The sequence below is a fragment of the Anolis sagrei genome, chromosome 12 (genome assembly GCF_037176765.1).
Source record: "Anolis sagrei isolate rAnoSag1 chromosome 12, rAnoSag1.mat, whole genome shotgun sequence".
Lineage (NCBI taxonomy): Eukaryota > Metazoa > Chordata > Lepidosauria > Squamata > Dactyloidae > Anolis > Anolis sagrei.
The window spans coordinates 5234012-5254011 of record NC_090032.1 but is presented as its reverse complement, the minus strand read 5'-3'; the positions used below and the strand labels follow the sequence as shown (position 1 = coordinate 5254011).

The following is a 20000-nucleotide window of genomic DNA, read 5'->3' as shown; positions in this document are numbered from 1 at the left end:
TCATTTGGGAGTTGTAGGTTGCTGGGATTTATAGTTCACTTCCAATCAAAGAGCATTCCGAACTCCACCAACGATGAAATTCGACCAAACTTTCCACACAAAACTTCCATGACCAACAGAAAATACTGGAAGGGTTTGGTGGTCATTGACCTTGAGTTTGGGAATTGTAGTTCACCTACATCCAGAGAGCCCCATGGACTCAAAACAATGATGGATCTGGATCAAACTTGGTACTAATATGTATGTTCACATTTGGACATATGGTGGTGTTTGGCCAAAATAGACCTTGACATTTGCTGGGATTTATAGTTCACCTACAATTAACGAGCATTCTGAACTCCACCAACGATGGAATTGAACTAAACATGGCTCACAGAATAATATGAATAATATGCAATATAATATAATAATTATGCTTTTATGTCTAATAGTATGCATAACAGTATATATAATAATATTGATTTTGTCATTTGGGAGTTGTAGTTGCTGAGATTTATAGTTCACTTCCAATCAAAGAGTGTTCTGAACTCCACCAATGATGAAATTGGACCAAATTTCCCACTCAAAACTCCCATAACCAACAGAAAATACTGGAAGGGTTTGGTGGGCAGTGTTCTTTGGTTTTGGAGTTGGTGGGCATTGACCCTGAGTTTGGGAGTTGTAGTTCACCTACATCAAGAGAGCCCTGTGGACTCAAAACAATGATGGATCTGGACCAAACTTTGCACGAATACTCAATATGTTCACATGTGGACATATGGTGGTGTTTGGGGAAAATAGACCTTGAGCATTGGGAGTTGTAATTGCTGGGATTTATAGTTCACCTACAATCAAAGAGCATTCTGAACTCCACCAACGATGGAATTGGGCCAAACTTGGCACACAGAAAACTCCCACGACCAACAGAAAATACTGGAAGGGTTTAGTGGGCATTGTCCTTGAGTTTGGGAGTTGTAGTTCACCTACATCCAGTGAGAACTGTGGACTCAACCAATGATGGATCTGGACCAAACTTGGCACGAATAGTCAGTATGCCCAAATGGGAACACTGGTGGAGTTTGGGGGAAATAGAATCTTGGCATTTGGGAGTTGTAGTTGTTGGGATTTATAGTTCACCTTCAATCAAAGAGCATTCTGAAACGTACCGATGATCGAATTGGGCCAGACTTCCCAGGCAGAACCTCTGAGACCAGAAGCAAGAAAGAAGACACCACGATTATTCAGTGACCCATATTTTAGGCTCGGTTACAATGGTGAACGTGGATCTGTCGGGATCTATGTCTCTCCGTCCGATTCAAGGCCTTTCTCCTTTGGGAACACGGCTTTCTTCTTTTCTTTCCTGGAGAGGATGAAGGCTCCTTTTGTTCCAAAACTCAAAACACAAAAATCTCGCAGTGACGCATCAGGAAGAATTGCATTAGGAAATTCCACATTGGGTTCAGTAGGAAAAAAAAGGAACAACATCCATCTATCAATAATAATAATAATAATAATAATAATAATAATAATAATAATGACAATATGACGATGGTGACCAAAATAGTAATAATAATGATGTTGTTAATAATTATATTATGTGTAACTATAATAATAATAATAATAATAATAATAATATGATGTGATGATGATAATGACAACCACAGCAATAATAATAATAATAATAATAATAATAATAATAATAATATGATGGTGACCAAAATAGTAATAATAATGATGTTAATAATCATATTATGTGTAAGTGTAATAGTAATAATATGATAGTGATGATAATGACAACCACAGCAATAATAATAATAATAATAAAAATAAAAAAAATATAATGATAATATGATGACAAATATAGTAATAATGATGATGTTGTCAATAATTATATTATATTATATAATGTGTAAGTGTAAACTATAATAATAATAATAATAATAAAATATAATAATAATAATATGATGTGATGATAATAATGACAACCACAGCAATAATAATAATAATAATAATAATAATAATAATAATATAATGATAATATGATGGTGATGACCAAGATAGTAATAATAGTCATGATATTAATAATTACATTATATTATGTGTAACTATAGTAATGATGGTGATGATGATGACAACCACAGCAATAATAATAATAATAATAATAATGACAATATGATAATGACCAAAATAGTAATAATAATGTTGTTAATAATTATGTTATATTATGTGTAAGAGTTAGGGTAATAATATTATGTGTAAGAGTAATAGTAATAATATGATGGTGATGATAATGACAACCACAGCAATAATAATGATAATGATAATAATGATAATAATAATAATAATAATAATAATATGATGATGATGATGATGATGGTGACAAAAATAGTAATAATAATGATGCTGGTAATAATTATATTATATTATGTGTGTAATAGTAATAATATGATGGTGATGATAATAATGATGATATAACGAGGATAATAAGTTGGACGGGGATCCCAAAGGTCATCCAGACATTCCTCATAATTCCAATAAAAAAAAAATATTTCAATAATAATAACAGTAATGATATAACAATTAATTCCAATAATAATAAAAATAATATTTCAGTAATAATAGTAATGATATAACGATGATAATAAGTTGGAAAGGGACTCCAAAAGTCATCCAGACCTTCTTCATAATTCCAATAAATAATAATAATAATAATAATATAATGATAATAAGTTGGAAGGGGACCCCAAAGGTCATCCAGACCTTCCTCATAATTCCAATAATAATAAAAAATAATATTTCAATAATAATAACAGTAATGATATAACAATTAATTCCAATAATAATAAAAATAATATTTCAATAATAATAGTAATAATAATAATAATAATAATAATAATATAACGATGATAGTAAGTTGGAAGGGGGCCCCAAAGGTCATCCAGACCGTCCTCGTAATTCCAAAAATAATAAAATTATAATATTTCAGTAATAACAGTAATGATATAATAAAGAAAATAAGTTAGAAGGGGGCCCCAAAGGTCATCCAAACCTTCCTCATAATTGCAATAATAATAATAATAATATTTCAGTAATAACAGTAATGATATAACGATGATGATAATAAGTTGTAAGGGGACCCCAAAGGTAATCCAGACCTTCCTCGTAATTCCAATAATAATAAAAATTATAATATTTCAATAATAATAATAATAATAATAATAGTAATGATATAACAATGATAACAAGTTGGAAGGGGACCCCAGAGGTCATCCAGACCTTCCTCATAATTCCAATAATAACAATAAAAATAAAAATAATATTTCTATTACTATTTAAATATATTATTATTATTATTATTATTATTATTATTATTATTATTATATCATCATGATCATATTCCAACAGAGGGACATCCAGCCTCTGAATCAAATTATGGGTTGGACTGGATGGCCTTTGGGGGTCCCTTCCAACTCTAGAATTCTATCAGAGGCTGTGTGGCCATCTGTCGGGAGGGCTTTGATGGTGCCTTCCTGTATAGCAGAAGGGGGTTGGACTGGATGGTCTTTTGGGAACCCTTCTGGCTATGATTCAGAGGCTGTGTGGCCATCTGTTGGGAGGGCTTTGATGGTGCCTTCCTGTATTGCAGAAGGGAGTTGGACTGGATGGTCTTTTGGGACCCCTTCTGGCTATGATTCAGAGGCTGTGTGGCCATCTGTCAGGAGAGCTTTGATGGTGTCTTCCTTTATGGCAGTAGGGGTTGGACTGGATGGTCTTTGGGGGTCCCTTCCAATTCTAGGATTCTATAAGAGGCTGTGTGGCCATCTGTCGGGAGAGCTTTGATGGTGCCTTCCTGTATAGCAGAAGGGGGTTGGACTAGATGGTCTTTTGGGAACCCCTTCCGGCTAGGATTCAGAGGCTGTGTGGCCATCTGTCGGGAGGGCTTTGATGGTGCCTTCCTTTATGGCAGAAGGGGGTTGGACTAGATGACCTTTTGGGAGACCTTTGAAACTCTAGGATTGTATGATTCAGTGGCTGGATGGCCATCTGTCGGGAGGCTTTGGTGGTGTCTAAGGCAGAACGGGGTTAGGCTAGATGGCCTTTTGGGACCCCTTCCAACTAGGATTCAGAGACTGGATGGCCGTCTGTTGGGATGGATTTACGACAGAAGGGGGTTGGACTAGATGGTCTTTTGGGAGACCCTTCAAACTCTAGGGTTCTATGATTCAGAAGCTGGATGGTCATCTGTCAGGAGGGCTTTGATGGTGTCTACAGCAGAAGGGGGTTGGCATAGATGACCTTTGGGGTCTCTTCTACGTCTAGGATTCTTTGATTCAGAGGCTGGATGGCCATCTGTCGGGAGGTCTTTGATGGTGTCTATGGCAGAAAGGGGTTGGACTAGATGACCTTTGTGGGCTCTAGGATTCTGACTCAGAGGTTCTTGCAAAACATCCTTTTGAGAAAGATGAGGCTGAAAAGGACTTTCCTCCAGGGAGGCTTTGGAGACAACAGGAAGTAATGGGTTTCCCTAGAAGCAGAGCAAATGGGGAAATGGTTTGCAAGCAGCGTCAGAAGCAGCCGCCCGGGTCCCGGTCGAGGTTTGAACCCGCAACCCGGGGCGTTTTGTGCAGGGCTGGGTTGGTGTTCCTTTGACGTTCCCATCCCCACAACGGCCTTGCTGAGACCTGCCCGGACGCCTTTGTTTTGCAAACCAGCAGCAGAATATAGACATCTATTTTTCATCCTTGCATACAGAATACTGTATTGGCCTTACTTGCTGCAGCGTGACAGCATCGTCTTTGCATACAGACTATTGTATTAGTCTTATTTGTTGCAGCATGACAGCATCATCTGCATACAAAATATTGTATTGGCCTTACTGGCTGCAGCATGACTGCATTGTGTTTGCATACAGAATATTGTATTAGCTTTACTTACATGCAGACTATTGTATTGGCCTTACTTGCTGCAGCGTGACAGCATCGTCTTTGCATACAGAATATTGTATTGGCCTTATTTGTTGCAGCGTGACAGCATCATCTGCATACAGAATATTGTATTAGCCTTATTGGCTGCAGTGTGACAACATCGTGTTTGCATACAGAATATTATTGTATTGGCCTTATTTGCTGCAGCATAACATCGTCTGCATGCAGACTATTGTATTAGCCTTACTTGCTGCAGTATGACAGCATCGTCTTTGCATACAGAATATTGTCTTCGCCTTACTTGCTGCAGCACAACAGCATCATCCTTGCATATGGAATATTGTATTGGCCTTACTTGCTGCAGCATGACAGCATTATGTTTGCAAATAGTATATTGCATTGCTGCAGCATAATATCATCTGCATACAGACTATTGTATTAGCCTTACTAGCTGCAGCATGACGGCATCATCTGCATACAGAATATTTCATTGGCCTTACTTGCTGCAGTGTGACTGTATCGTCTTTGTATACAGAATATTGTATTGGTCTTACTTGCTGCAGCATAACATTGTCTGCATGCAGACTATTGTATTGGCCTTACTTGCTGCAGCGTGACAGCATCGTCTTTGCATACAGAATATTGTATTAGCCTTACTTGCTGCAGCATGACTGCAATGTGTTTGCATATAGTATATTGCATTGGCCTTACTTGCTGCAGCATAACATCGTCTGCATACAGAATATTGTATTGGCCTTATTGTGTGCAGTACCACAGCACAGTATTGTATCGGCTTTGTCCGCCGCAACATCACAGCATTGGCTCGTGTTGTTTCGGTTGCCTTTCCAGACGTGGAAGGGCAAGATGCCGCCTCCGCTCCTCCGAAAGGCTTCCCCGACCTGCCCCGGCATGACCCGGTTGGACCAGCTGCGTGGTAACGGATCCCTCGCCGGCGCTGTCCCAACCTGCCTCTCTCTGAGTCACTCCTCCACCTGGGAGGAAGGCTTCAGACCCGTCCTCGTTGCCTTGCCCTCCAAATATCCCCATTTGGGGCTTCCTCAGCAGAGTGGAGAGTGAGCCCTGGCACCCTGAAACTGAATCATAGAATCCTCATAGAGTTGGAAGGCACCCCAAAAGGGCATCTAGTCTGACCCCTATTTAGCCATAAAGGAAGACACCATCAAAGCTCTCCTGACAGATGGCCACACAGCCTCTGATAGAATCCTAGAGTTGGAAGGGACCCCAAAAGACCATCCAGTCCAACCCCTTCTGCCATAAAGGAAGGCACCATCAAATCCATCCCGAAAGATGGTGGTTCAGCCTCTGAATTCTAGTTGGAAGGGGTCTCCAAAAGGCCATCTAGTCCAACCCCCTTCTACCATAAAGGAAGACACAATCAAAGCCTTCCCAACAGATAGCCAGCTTCTGAATCCTAGTTGGAAGGGTCCCGAAAGGCCATCTAGTCCAACCCCCTTCTGTCATAGATACCATCAAAGCCCTCCCAACAGATGGCCATCCTGCTTCTGAATCCTCGTTGGAAGGGGTCCCAAAAGTCTATCTAGTCCAACCCTTTCTGCTGTAAGGGAAGACACCATCAAATCCATCCTGACAGATGGCCATCTACCCTCTGAATCATAGAATCCTAGTTTGAAGGCTCATCAAAGCCCTCCCGACAGATGGCCATCAAAACTCTGAATCATAGAATCCAAAAGGCCATCTAGTCCAACCCCCTTCAGCCATAAAGGAAGGCACCATTAAATCCATCCCAACAGATGGTGGTTCAACCTCTGAATTCTAGTTGGAAGGGGTCTCCAAAAGGCCATCTAGTCCAACCCCCTTCTGCCATAGATACCATCTAAGCCCTCTTGACAGATGACCATCCAGCCTCTGAATCCTAGAATCCTAGAAGTAGAAGGGACTCCAAAAGTCTATCTAGTCCAACCCCATTCTGCTGTAAAGGAAGGCACCATCAAATCCATCCCAACAGATGGTAGTTCAGCCTCTGAATTCTAGTTGGAAGGGGTCTCCAAAAGGCCATCTAGTCCAACCCCCTTCTGCCATGACGGCACCATCAAAGCCCTCCTGACAGATGGCCATCCAGCCTCTGAATCATAGAATCCTAGAAGTAGAAGGGACCCCAAAAGTCTATCTAGTCCAACCCCTTCTGCCATAAAGGAAGGCCCCATCAAATCCATCCCGACAGATGGTAGTTCAGCCTCTGAATCCTAGTTGGAAGGGGGCCCCAAAGGGCCATCTAGTCCAACCCCCTTCTGCCATAAAGGAATGCAGCCTAGGATTGCATTAGCCTTTTCTGCTGCAGCATCACACGGTCGCCTCATCTTCCGTTTGCGGTCTGCTCCGACTCCCTTAACCTTGCACCCTTTTTCTCCGTCTTGGAAGGTTTCATCCCGCGTTCGGACGCCCCGCACCACCATTCCTCCGGTCCAGAGAGTCCTAATTTAGGATCGGAGACCCTTTCTGGCGGAGGGTCCACCCAAGAGAAGAGGAAAGCTGGAAGCCGCTGAGAGCATGAGCGATTTCTGGCACAAGCTGGGGTGCTGCGTCGTGGAAAAGCCCCAGCCGGTGAGCCTCCCAAAATCATATTATTATTCTTATTATATTTATATTTATATTTTCTGTATTATTATTATCATTAATAATAATAATAATAATAATAATAATAATAATAATATTTGTATTAACTATTCTTTCCCATCCAGAAGAAGAAAAGGCGGCGGATCGACCGGACCATGATCGGGGAGCCCATGAATTTCGTTCATTTGACGCACATCGGATCCGGAGACATGGCCAACGAGGGTCTCCCCATGGTGAGCCAGGCAGAAGACCCCTCTTCCCTCCTTCCTTCCTTCCTTCCTTCCTTCCTTCCTTCCTTCCTTCCTTCCTTCCTTCCTTCCTTCCTTTCCCTTCCTTCCCTCTCGCCATACCTTTTCCCCTTTCCATTCTCTTCTTTCCACCCTCCCTTCACTCTGTTTGTTTCTTTCCCTTTCCTTTCGTACACTTTCCTTCCTTCCTTCCTTCCTTCCTTCCTTCTTTCTTTCCCCCTTACTGTTCTTTTCTTTCCACCCTCTCCTCTGTTTCTTCCTCTTTCCTTTCTTTCCTTTTCTTTCCTTCTTTCTGTCTTTCTTTCTTTCCCCCTTTCCGTTCTTTTCTTTCCACCCTCATTTCCCTCCTTTCTGTTTCTTCCCCTTTCCTTTCTTTCTTTTCTTTCTTTCTTTCTTTCTTTTCTTTCCATCCTCACTTCCCACTCTTGTTTCTTCCTCTCTTCTTTCTTCCTTCCTTTCTTCCTTCCTTCCTTCCTTCCTTCCTTTCTTTCTTTCTTTCTTTCTTTCGCTTTTTCCATTATTTTCTTTCCACCCTCCCTTTTCTCCTTTCTGTCTCTTCCTGTTTCCTTTCCTTCCTTCCTTCCTTCCTACCTACCTTTCTTTCTTTCTTTCCTTCTTTCTTTCTTTCTTTCTTTCTTTCCCTCTTTCCATTCTTTTCTTTCCACCCTCACTTCCCTCTCTTCTGTTTCTTCCTCTTTCCTTTCCTTTTCTTTCCTTCTTTCTTTCTTTCCCCTTTTCCATTCTTTTCTTTCCACCCCCACTTCCCTCTCTTGTTTCTCCCTCTTTCCTTCCTTCCTTCCTTCCTTCCTTCCTTCCTTCCTTCCTTCCTTCCTTCCTTCCTTCCTTCCTTCCTTTCCCCTTTTCCATTCTTTTCTTTCCACCCTCTCTTCCTTCTCTTCTGTTTCTTCCTCTTTCTTTTCTTTCCTTTCATTTTCTCTTTCTTTCTTTCCCCCTTTCTATTCTTTTCTTTCCATTCTCCCTTCTTTTTTGTTTCTTCTCTCTTCCTTCTATTCAAGTTCCTTTCTCTCCTTCCTTCCTTCCTTCCTTCCTTCCTTCTTTCCTTCACTCATAACTTTCCCTCATTTCTTTCTCTTCCTCTCTCCCTTCTTTCTTTCCCTTCCCTTCTCTTCCTTTCCTTTCCTTTCATCCGCACATTAATTTCCCCCTTTCTTCCTCCCTTCCTCCATCCCTTCTTTCTTTGCTTCCTTTCTCACTCCTCTTTCTTTCTTTCTTTCTTTCCTCCCCTCATCCCTTTCCTTCCTTCCTTCCTACAACAACCCAATAATAATAATAATAATAATAATAATAATAATAATATTCACACACACACATATATATATATAGATGGAGAGAGCTTTGGAAGTAAAGGACATAATAATAATAATAATAATAATAATAATAATAATAATAACATATATATATAGGTGGAGAGAGGAGCTTGGGAAATAAAGGACATAATAATAATAATAATAATAATAATAATAATAATAATAATCACACACATGCATATATAAAGATGAAGTGAGCTTGGGAAATAAAGGGAATAATAATAATAATAATAATAATAATTATAATTATAATTATAATATTCACACACACACACACATATATAGATGGAGAGAGCTTGGGAAGTAAAGGACATAATAATAATAATAATAATAATAATAATAATAATAATAATAATATATTCACACACACATATATAGATGGAAATAGTTTGGGAAATAAAGGAAGTTTGTAAACACTGCAGCAAAGAACCAAAAAGAAACCAAACTTTTGCAACCTCTGACAAAGTAACTTCTCCAAGCTCCAACGAGACCCGGTGAGTCTTGCGTAGTCGGAGGCGGAGAGGAACCAAAGTGACACGACAATAAAAAATCTATTTTTGCAAGTTGCCGCTTGCCTGTTTTCCTCTCCAAAGGCCAAGATCGGAATGCCAAGATAGGCTCTGATGTGAGAAGAAGAAAAAAGCCCTTCCTCCATTGTGCATGTGCTAGGGTATCATCAGCATATTGGAGTTCTGTAACAGAAGCGGCTACGATCTTGCTTTCGGCTTTCAGACCAATGGGGTGAAAGAGCTTGCTGGTTAAGACTAGATGACCTCAAGGGGCCCCTTCCCAGGCGTAGAGTTCGGCAATTCACTGCTTCATCCTTTTGTCTCTTCTTCTTCTCCTCCTTCTTCCAGTCCGGAGCCGTCCATGAAATGAGATCGAAATGCGGCCGGGAACGACAGTGGAGCAGTTCGCGTGTTTTGTAGCTGAGACTGGATGTTTGCGTGTTCTTCCTTTCCGTGTAAGTGACTCTGTGACATTTCCACCCCAAAGATCTCATTCTTTGCAAAGCAGGGCTTGGGGAACTTCAACTCCCAGAAGTCCATAAAGCACTGAGCTTGTTCTGCATTGGAGATGCATCCCTAGATTGGGGTACTACTACTACTACTACTACTTTTTTGTCGTGTCAGGAGCGACTTGAGAAACTGCAAGTTGCTTCTGTTGTGAGAGAATTGGCCGTCTGCAAGGACGTTGCCCAGGGGACAGCCGGATGATTTGATGTTTTTATCATCCTCGTGGGAGGCTTCTCTCATGTCCCCACATGAGGAGCTGGAGCTGATAGAGGGAGCTCATCCGCCTCTCCCCAGATTCGAACCTGTGACCTGTCGGTCTTCTCTCCTGCCGGCACAAGGGTTTAACCCACTGCACCACCAGGGGCTCCACTACTACTACTACTACTACTACTAATAGTAGTAGATTGTTATTATTATTATTATTACTACTACTACTAATAATAATAATAACAATAATAATAATAACAATCTACTATTGCTACTAATAATAACAATAACAATCTTCTACTACTAATGATAATAACAATCTACCACTACTAATAATACTAACAACAATCTACTACTACTACTACTACTACTAATAATAATAATAATAATAATCTACTACTACTAATAACAATCTAATACTAATAATCTAATAATAAAAATAGTAATAATCTACTACTAATAAAAAAATCTACTACTACTACTAATAATAATAATAATAATCTACCAGCACTAATAAAAATAATCTAATAATAATAATAACCTACTAATAATAATAATAATCTACTATTAATAAAAATAATCTACTAATAATAAAAATCTTCTACTACTACTACTAATAATAATAATAATCTACTACTAATAACAATCTAATAATAATAATAATAATCTACTGATAATAATAATAACCTACTACTAATAAAAATAATCTACTACTACTACTAATAACAATCTAATAATAATAAAAAAAATCATCTATTACTACTAATAATAATCTACTACTACTACTAATAATAATAATCTAATAATAGTAAAATAATCTACTACTACTACTGCTAATAATAATAATCTACTAATAATAATAATAATAATCTAATAATAAAATAATAATCTAATAATAAAATAATAATCTAATAATAATTATAATAATCTACTATTAATAAAATAATCTACTACTAATAAAAATAACAATCTAATAATAATAAAAAATCTACTACTACTACTAATAATAATGTAATAATAATAATAGTCTACTAATAATAATAATCTACTACTAATAATAATCTAATAATAATGTAATAATAATAATAATGTAATAATAATAATAATCAAATAATAATAATAATAATAATAATAATAATAATAATAGAAACAACAAAATTAATGTGTTGTCGAAGGCCAGACAGCCAGGAAAACTCGCAGCATCCCAATAATAATAATAAGAACAATCATAGCAACTATAGTAATAATATTACTAAGTAATAATAGTATAATAATAATAGTAGAATAATAATAATAACAGTATAATAATAATTATAATAATAATAGTACAATAATAATAATAGTATTATTATTAACAATAACAGTCCTAGACGCTTGGGAAGTGTTTGACTTGTGATTTTGTGATACGAAATTTTGTGATCTCGTTTGCTGTGACATACTGTGCTTTTGTGTCAGTAAAATAATAATAATAATAATAATAATAATAATAATAATAATCACACAGTCCTAGACGCTTGGGAAGTGTTCGACTTGTGATTTTGTGATACGAAATCCAGCTTATAGATCTCGTTTGCTGTGACATACTGTGCTTTTGTGTCAGTAGAATAATAATAATAATAATAATAATAATAATAATAATAGTATTATAATAATAATAGCAACAATGCAATACTTAATGTTGACACTGCTTCTTTTGCAGGTGGAAGAAAGAAAGAGATCTAGTTTTATACTCCGAAATGGCCTGCACTTGAATTTCTTATTTTGATCGTCTCGGCAGCCAAAGACCTTGGGAAACTACAACTCCCGGGACCCCACTTTAGAGCATTTTCTGTCCCGTCTTCGTCGTTGTCGTTTCCATTCCCGACTTTTCCCTCCTGTCCTTTCGACTGGGTTTCTTTCGGGGTCTTTTTGTTAGTTTTCTTACCGAGGTTTATCCACTGGATTGTTTTGTTTGACATGGACGCGATATTTTGGAAATTGGGGTTTTCGGACGAGCGCGAGACGGGGTGCAAAGGAAGGGGGCAAACGGCCCCGGATGGACCCCGCCACAAACTACAACTCCCTAACAATGAACGTCCTCCACTTCAATAGAGAGAACACCATCATGGATGATCCAAAAGCTTTGTCCTTATTGTCCACTTTGGGTTTTAGTCCGAACTTTAAGAGAAACTCCTCCAAACGGGGTGCTATAGCATGCTATAGAATGAATGCCGCTTGATGCCACTTTGACGGCTATGGGATCGACGTCCGATGCTTCGTCCTCGCTTTCCGCTTTGGGTTTTAGTCCGAACTTTAAGAGAAACTCCTCCAAACTACATCCATGTTGTACAGTGAATGCCGTTCGATACTGGCTCGATGCTTCGGGACCCTGGGAGTTGTAGTTTGATAAGGTCTTCCCCTCGTAATGACAAACTGCAAATCCCAGGAATCTATAGCAATAAGCCATCGCACTGGGACACAACTGCATACATTCTATAGTGTCACTATGATTCACGGGCTGGATGGACATCTGTCGGGAGGGCTTTGATGGTGCCTTTATGGCAAAATGGGGTTGGATTGGATGACCATTAGGGGTCCCTTCCAACTCTAGGATTCTATGATTCAATATGGCTGGATGGGCATCTGTCGGGATGGCTTTGATGGTGCCTTTAGGGGTCGCTTCCAAATCTACAATTCAGCAGTTGGATGGACATCTGTCGGGAGGGCTTTGATGGTGCCTTAATGGCAGAATGGGGTTGGACTGGATCCCCTTTAGGGGTCCCTTCCAATGATAGGATTCTTTGATTCAATGAGGCTGGATGGCCATCTGTTGGGAGGGCTTTGATGGAGGCTTTATGGACAAGCCACCATCAAAGCCCTCCTGGGGTTGGACTGGATGCCCTTTAGGGGTCCCTTCCAACTCTACGATTCAGAGGTTGGATGGGCATCTGTCAGGAGGGCTTTGATGGTGCCTTTATGCTGAAATGGGGTTGGACTGGATGACCTTGAGGGGTCCCTTCCAACTCTAGGATTGTATGATTCAATAAGGCTGGATGGGCATCTGTTGGGAGGGTTTTGATGGTGGCTTTATGGACAACCCACCATCAAAGCCCTCCTGGGGTTGGACTGGATGACCTTTAGGGGTCCCTTCCAACTCTAGGATGCTATGAGTCATAGGCTGGATGGGCATCCGTCAGGAAGGCTTTAATGGTGCCTTAATGGCAAGATGGGGTTGGACTGGATGATATTTAGTAGTCCCTTCCAATGATAGGATTCTATGATTGAATGAGGCTGGATGGGCATCTGCCAGGAGGGCTTTGATGGTACCTTTAGGGGTCCCTTCCAACTCTACGATTCAGAGGTTGGAAGGGCATCTGTCAGGAAGGCTTTGATGGTGCCTTAATGGCCAAATGGGGTTGGACTGGATGCCCTTTAGGGGTCCCTTCCAACTCTATGATTCAGAGATTGGAAGGCCATCTGTTGGGATGGCTTTGATGGTGCCTTCATGACAAAATGGGGTTGGACTGGATGCCCTTTAGGGGTCCCTTCCAACTTGAGGATGCTCTGATTCATAGGCTGGATGGGCATCCATTGGGAGGGCTTTGATGGTGCCTTTATGGCAAAATGGGGTTGGGCTGGATGCCCTTTAAGAGTCCCTTCCAATTTGAGGATATTATGATTCAATGAGGCTGGATGGCCATCTTTCGGGAGGGCTTTGATGGTGCCTTAATAGCAAAATGGTGTTAGACTGGATGGCCTTTAGGGGTCCTTTCCAACTGTACTGGCAACTAGGATAGAAACACACACTCCACACTGGATCACAGAGAGAGATGGCTCGAGCAAGCGAGCCAAGCTGCGTCCTATGGCAGAAAGAATCCCATTTCCCCCAAAACATTCGTTTTATCTCTCTCTGGCCTGCATTTGAGTCTGTTTACACTGTCAAATTAACCCAGTTTGGCACCTCTGGAACTTCAATGGCTCCTTGCGATGGAATCTAGAACTAGAACTCCATCGCATTGAGCCACAAGGATTCAAGTGGCATCAAACTGCATCAATTTGACAGTGTGGACGCCCCCCGTTTCCCTCCAGCCGGCCTGGTGTGAATAGCTGGGCTATTCTGCAATCTCTTGTTTTGCTTTTCGCGGGCTTGCAAAGGATGCGTGTTGCTGTTTTTGGAGGAATTGTGCGGATTGTGCGTCCAAAGAAGGGTGTAATGTCTTGGAGAATGTGTCGTGCCTGCTTCAGAGGGGAAAAGAAATGAGATTAAAATGGTCGAAAGGTCTTCTTCTTCCGAGTCTTGATTTCCATTATGGCCCCTGTGTTGACCCAGAACTGGACACAGGGTGAGGATTCCCAGTGAGGTCTGAATGGAAAAAAGGAAAAGAGAGAAAGAGAAAGAAAAGAAAGGAAAGAGAACGAAAGAGATATAAAGAGAAAGAAAGAAAAAGAGAAAGAAAGAAAGAAAGAAAGAAAGAAAAGAAAGAAGAAAGTGAGAGAGAAAGAAAAAGAGTTAAAGAGAAAGAAAGAAAGAAAGAAAGAAGAGAAAGAGAAAGAAAGCAAAAAAGAAAAGAAAGGGAGAGATAAAGAGAAACAAAGAGAAAGAGAAAGAAAGAAAGAAAAAGAAAGAGAGAGAGAAAAGAGAAAGAGAAAGAAAGAATGGAAAGAAAGTAAAGAGAGAGAGATAAAGAGAAAGAAAGAAAGGAAAGGAAAGAAGAGAAAGAAAGAAAAAGAGTTAAAGAAAAAGAAAGAAAGAAAGATGAGAGAAAGTAGGAGAGAAAGAAAGAAAAAGAGTTAAAGAGAAAGAAAGAAAAGAAAAGAAAGGGAAAGAAAGAGAGAAAGAAAGAAAAGAGAAAGAAAAGAAAGAAAGCCAAAAAGAAAAGAGAAAAAGAGTGAGAGATAAAGGGAAAGAAAGAAAAAGAGAAAAGTTAAAGAAAAAGAAAAAAAGAAAAGAAAGAAAAAGAGAAAGAAGGTGTGTGAAAGAGAAAGTGAGAATGAAAGAAAGAAAAAGAGTTAAAGAGAAAGAAAGAAAAGAGTAAGTAAAAGTGTTAAAGAGAAAGAAAGAAAAGAAAGAAAAAGAGAAAGAAAGAAAAAGAGTTAAAGAGAAAGAAAGAAAAGAAAGAATGAAAAGAAAGAAGGAAGGAGGGAAAGAAAGTGAGGTAGAAAAAAGAGAGGAAAGGAGAAAAGGAAGGAAGAAGGAAGGAAGTTAAGGAACAGAGAGGGAACGGAAAAAAGATAAGAAGGTAGGAAACGGGAAGGAAGAGAATAAAACAAAGAAGGGTATGTGGGAAAGAGACAGGAGAAAGAGACAGGAGAAATAGAAGAAGAAAGGTCAGAAAGAGAGGGAAAGAAGAGAACAAAGACAGAAAAGAGGGAAGGAGGAGGAGAAAGGGAGAAAGAAAGTTAGGATACAGAGGGAAGTAGAGGAAGAAAGGTAGGTAGTAAAGAGTGATCAAAGAGAAGAAAGGGGTAAAGGAGGAAGGAAATGGGGAAGAAAGAGAAGAAAAGAGAAAATTAGGGAAAAGGGAAGAGAAAAAAGGTAGGAAGCGAGAGGGAACAACGAGAATAAAGGTAGGAAACAGGGAAGGAGAAAGGGAAGGAAGGTAGGTAGGAAAAAAAGAGAGGAGAAAAGGAGAAAGAAATGTAGGTAAGGGAGGGAAGGAAGAGAAGAAAAGGAGGAAAAAAGGTGGGCAGGAAAGAGAGAAGAAAAGTGAAGGAAGTGAAGAAAGGGAGAAAGAAGAGGAAGGGAACATGGAAGGAAGCAAAGAAAAAATTAGGAGAAGGGGAGGAAGAGAAAGAAAGGTAGGAAGCGAGATGAAATGAAGAGAAGAAAGGTAGGTAGGAAAAAGGCGAAGGAAGAAATGAAAGGAAGGAAGAGAAGAAAGGGAGAAAGGTAGGTAGGAAATGGGAAGAAAGAAGAAAGGTAGGTATGTAGGAAACAGAGAAGAAAGAGAAGAAAAGGAGAAAGGCATTTAGGAAAGAGAGAGGGAAGTAAGAGAAGAAAGGGAAAAAGGAAGGAAAGAGGGAAGGAAGAGAAGAAAGGGAGAAAGAAAGGAAAGAGGGAAGGAAGACAAGAAAAAGAAAGAGAAAGGTATGTAGGGAAGGAGGAGAAGAAAGGGAGAAAGACAAGTACGGTAGGTAAGAACGTCCAACCTTTTAAGCACCAATTTACTATTTTATTAAGTTTGCCATGGCCGGGGAACAAGATCCCACAGGGAATTCGTTGCAGGGCCATAACCCTGCCTTCTCTTCTGCTTTGATACAACTCTTGGGGGGCCTTTTCCGGGCTCGGGGCTCCCTGTCCGCCTCTGACCCAAGTAGGCCCTGAGCAAGGAAAGCTGTCCCATTGCTGCTCAAATCAAAGCCACGTGCACAGGAGCGCCAGGCCAGAGGAGACGTGGCAACCGACCACAACAGAGGTCCCAGGGGGCTTCTTGCAATGCTGGAGGCTCAGTGCCTGGCTCTTCGGTGAGAAGATTCCTGCAGGAGGGAAGAGAAGACAGGGTCAGAATCAGGTGGACTGGACCGGTGTGGAGTGAAGAAGGAGGGAGGCTGGGTAGATGGATGGATGGATGGATGGATGGATGGATGGATGGATGGATGGATGGATAGATAGATAGATAGATAGATAGATAGATAGATAGATAGATAGATAGATAGATAGATAGATAACAGATTGATAGTGGAAGCAAGTGAGGAAGGAGGGAGATAGATCTATAGATGGATGGAGGTAGGGAAGGAAGGAAGGATAGAAGGATGGATGGGTGGATGGATGGATAGATGGATAGTTAGGTGGATGGATAGATGGGTGTATGGATAAATGGATGGATGGATCATCTGATGGATGGATAGGTGGATAGATGGGTGGATGGATAGATAGATGGGTGGATGGATAGATAGATGGATGGATGGACGGACAGACAGACAGACAGACAGACAGACAGATAGATAGGATACATAGATAGGAAGATGGACAGATAGATGAGTGGATGGATGGATGGATGGATGGATGGATAGATAGATAGATAGATAGATAGATAGATAGATAGATAGATAGATAGATAGATGGGTGAATGGATAGATGGATGGATGGATGGGTGGATGGACAGATGGATAGCTAGATAGATGAGTGGATGGATGGATGTATGGATGGATGGATAGCTAGATAGATGGATAGATGGATGGATGGATAAATGGATAGATGGGTGGATGGATGGATGGATGGATACGTGGGTGGGTGGATGGATAGATGGATAGATGGGTGGATGGATAAATAGATAGATAGATAGATAGATAGATAGATAGATAGATAGATAGATAGATAGATAGATGGGTGAATGGATAGATGGATGGATGGATGGGTGGATGGATAGATGGATAGCTAGATAGATGGATGGATGGATGGATGGATAAATGGATAGATGGGTGGATGGATGGATGGATGGATGCGTCGGTGGGTGGATGGATAGATGGATAGATGGGTGGATGGATAGATAGATAGATAGATAGATAGATAGATAGATAGATAGGCAGGAAGATAGGCAGGTGGATAGAAAGACAGGTTGATACATGGATGGATGGATGGATGGATGGATGGATGGATGGATGGATGGAGAGATAGATAGGCAGATAGGCAGATAGACATATACATAGATAGGGAGGAAGATGGATGGATGGATGGATGGACGAATGGATAGATAATAGATAGACATGTATATAGGTAGATGGATGGATGGATAGATAGACAGATGGATGGATGGATAACTGCCCTAGTTGAATGTAAAAGAATCACTGGCAGAGATAGATAGATAGATAGATAGATAGATAGATAGATAGATAGATAGATGATAGGTAGATAGATAACTGAATTGATAGGTAAATGGATGGAGAAATAGCTGGATGGACTGATAGGTAAATAGATGGATAGATAGATAGATAGATAGATAGATAGATAGATAGATAGATAGATAGATAGATAGATAGATAGATGGAGGAAGACATTAAGGAAGTTAGATTAGAAGGGGATAGATCGATGGATAGATAGAAAGCATCTGCTTTCTACCTATCCATTGATCTATCCCCTTGTAATCTAACTTCCTTATTGTCTTCCTCCATCTATCTATCTGCTTCTGCTCTCTACATGTGATGGTATCCAGATGTCTTGAGAAGGCGCAGGAGGGCCCCCACCCCATATCCCGGATGAGCCCCCAGTTTGGACCAAGACCCCGGCTCCAGTGGCATGGCGAGCCCCCCCCCCCCCCGGTGCGCACCATTGCCTGATCGTTGGCGGCGACCTCCTTGATGGCCTTCAAGAGCTTCTTGAGCTTCTTGTGGACGAGGGCCCAGAAGCGCTCCTTGCGGTGGAGCTGGTCGTACTCGATGTCCTGCAGGGCGCAGAGGTGGGTGGCCCCCCACTCGCAGGGCACCTGCTTCCGGTCGCACTGGCCCTGGGCCCGGTCGCAGTCGCAGGTGGCGTAGGTGCATTTCTCCCTCTCGAAGCGCAGGATGTTGTACTGGAGGGGGTCCAGGCGCAGGCCGGGGGCGGAGTAGGTGATGTCCCGCACTCGGGACATGCTCCCGGCCGGGCAGTTGCAGTGCCAGGGGCTCCACTCCTGCCAGGCGTAGCGGGTGTCGCCCACAATCAGGAAAGTCTCCTTGGCTGTGTTGGAGGCCGCGGGCAGCACCGGGACACTACCGCTGCTGCCACCGCTGACCTCTGGGACGTTGCTGACCACCACAGTGGCCACCGGAGGCGGAGGCGTAGTGTTGACAACTTCGTGGTGCCCGCCTGTGTAACCGGCCGCCACGATGGCTTCCGCGGCCGCCGGCACCATAGCCAGCAGCTCTGGAACACTGCTGCCGCCACTGCTGACCTCTGGGACGTTGCTGACCACCACAGTGTCCATTGGAGGTGTGGTGTTGGTATCTTCCTGGTGCCCAGTGGTGTAACCGGCGGTCACAATGGGCTCCGCAGCCTCCGGCACCAATGCCGAAGGCAACACCGGAACACTGCTGCCACCACCGCTGATGTCGGCGACGTTGCTGACCACCACGGTGGCCACCGGAGGTGGAGGCGTGGTGTTGGCACCTTCGTGGTGCCCGCTGGTGTAACCGGCTGCCACGATGGCCTCCGCGGCCGCCGGCACCATAGCTAACAGCTCCGGCGGGGCCGAGACCTGCCCTTCGTCCATGTCTTGGGCCCGAGCGGTGCCCGGTGGACGGGAGTCCCACAGGACAAAGAGCACCAGCATCCAGGCGCCCCCTGCTGCCATGGGGAGGGAACCGCGGCAGGGAGTTCCCCCCCTCAAAGAGGGAAGGAGCACACAGCCCAGAGGGGCAACGGGGCACGCGTGTCCTATGGGTCCAGGTGGGCGGGGCCTCGTGGAGGCTGGGGGCGGGGCTTCGCCTAGCAACGGCGGGAGAACAAAGGGAGACACGGAACCTTGGAACGAAGAGTTCTTATAGCAGGGAGGGAGCAATGAGAAGGAAGGAAGGAAGGAGGGAGGGGGGAAAAAGAACAAAAGGAAGAGAAGAATGAAAGAGGGAGGAAGAGACGAAAGAAGAAAGGGTACAGTTCCGTTATCTGGGCGGAGGCCACATGGGGGCAGTAGAGAGAGAGATGGATAGTGCATTTTATGCAGGTTTTTATGTCTTTATTTATATTTGTCGTGTCAAATATATTACATTTCTAACAGAACAAAGCAAACAAACAGGGAAAATACAAAA

General features: G+C 41.7%; 3 protein-coding genes across 3 annotated transcripts in view; 1 reads left to right on the top strand and 2 right to left on the bottom strand.

Moving 5' to 3' along the window:
* MLLT11 (MLLT11 transcription factor 7 cofactor) overlaps positions 1-20000 on the bottom strand; it is an 80009-nt gene that overhangs the window by 14839 nt on the left and 45170 nt on the right. The gene's annotated exons all lie outside the window — the stretch shown is intronic.
* Positions 7327-14558, top strand: CDC42SE1 (CDC42 small effector 1). The gene is made up of 4 exons (XM_067472356.1): positions 7327-7487; positions 7625-7732; positions 9933-10039; positions 11998-14558. Exons 1-3 carry the CDS (start codon positions 7434-7436, stop codon positions 10002-10004), a joined length of 234 nt encoding a protein of 77 aa, XP_067328457.1. The 5' UTR covers positions 7327-7433; the 3' UTR covers positions 10005-10039; positions 11998-14558.
* Positions 16584-19903, bottom strand: C12H1orf56 (chromosome 12 C1orf56 homolog). Its single transcript, XM_060758602.2, has 2 exons — positions 18545-19903; positions 16584-16754 (listed from the first exon to the last, which is right to left on the bottom strand). The coding sequence occupies exons 1-2, from the start codon at positions 19544-19546 to the stop codon at positions 16725-16727; spliced, it is 1032 nt and encodes a 343-aa protein (XP_060614585.2). The 5' UTR covers positions 19547-19903; the 3' UTR covers positions 16584-16724.

Coding starts and splice junctions, on each gene's coding strand:
- CDC42SE1 (XM_067472356.1), top strand. CDS start 7,434: ATGAGCGATTTCTGGCACAAGCTGGGGTGCTGCGTCGTGGAAAAGCCC. Junction 7,488..7,624: donor TCGTGGAAAAGCCCCAGCCG/GTGAGCCTCCCA, acceptor TTTCCCATCCAG/AAGAAGAAAAGGCGGCGGAT. Junction 7,733..9,932: donor CCAACGAGGGTCTCCCCATG/GTGAGCCAGGCA, acceptor TCCTTCTTCCAG/TCCGGAGCCGTCCATGAAAT.
- C12H1orf56 (XM_060758602.2), bottom strand. CDS start 19,546: ATGGCAGCAGGGGGCGCCTGGATGCTGGTGCTCTTTGTCCTGTGGGAC. Junction 16,755..18,544: donor CCGCCAACGATCAGGCAATG/GTGCGCACCGGG, acceptor TCCCTCCTGCAG/GAATCTTCTCACCGAAGAGC.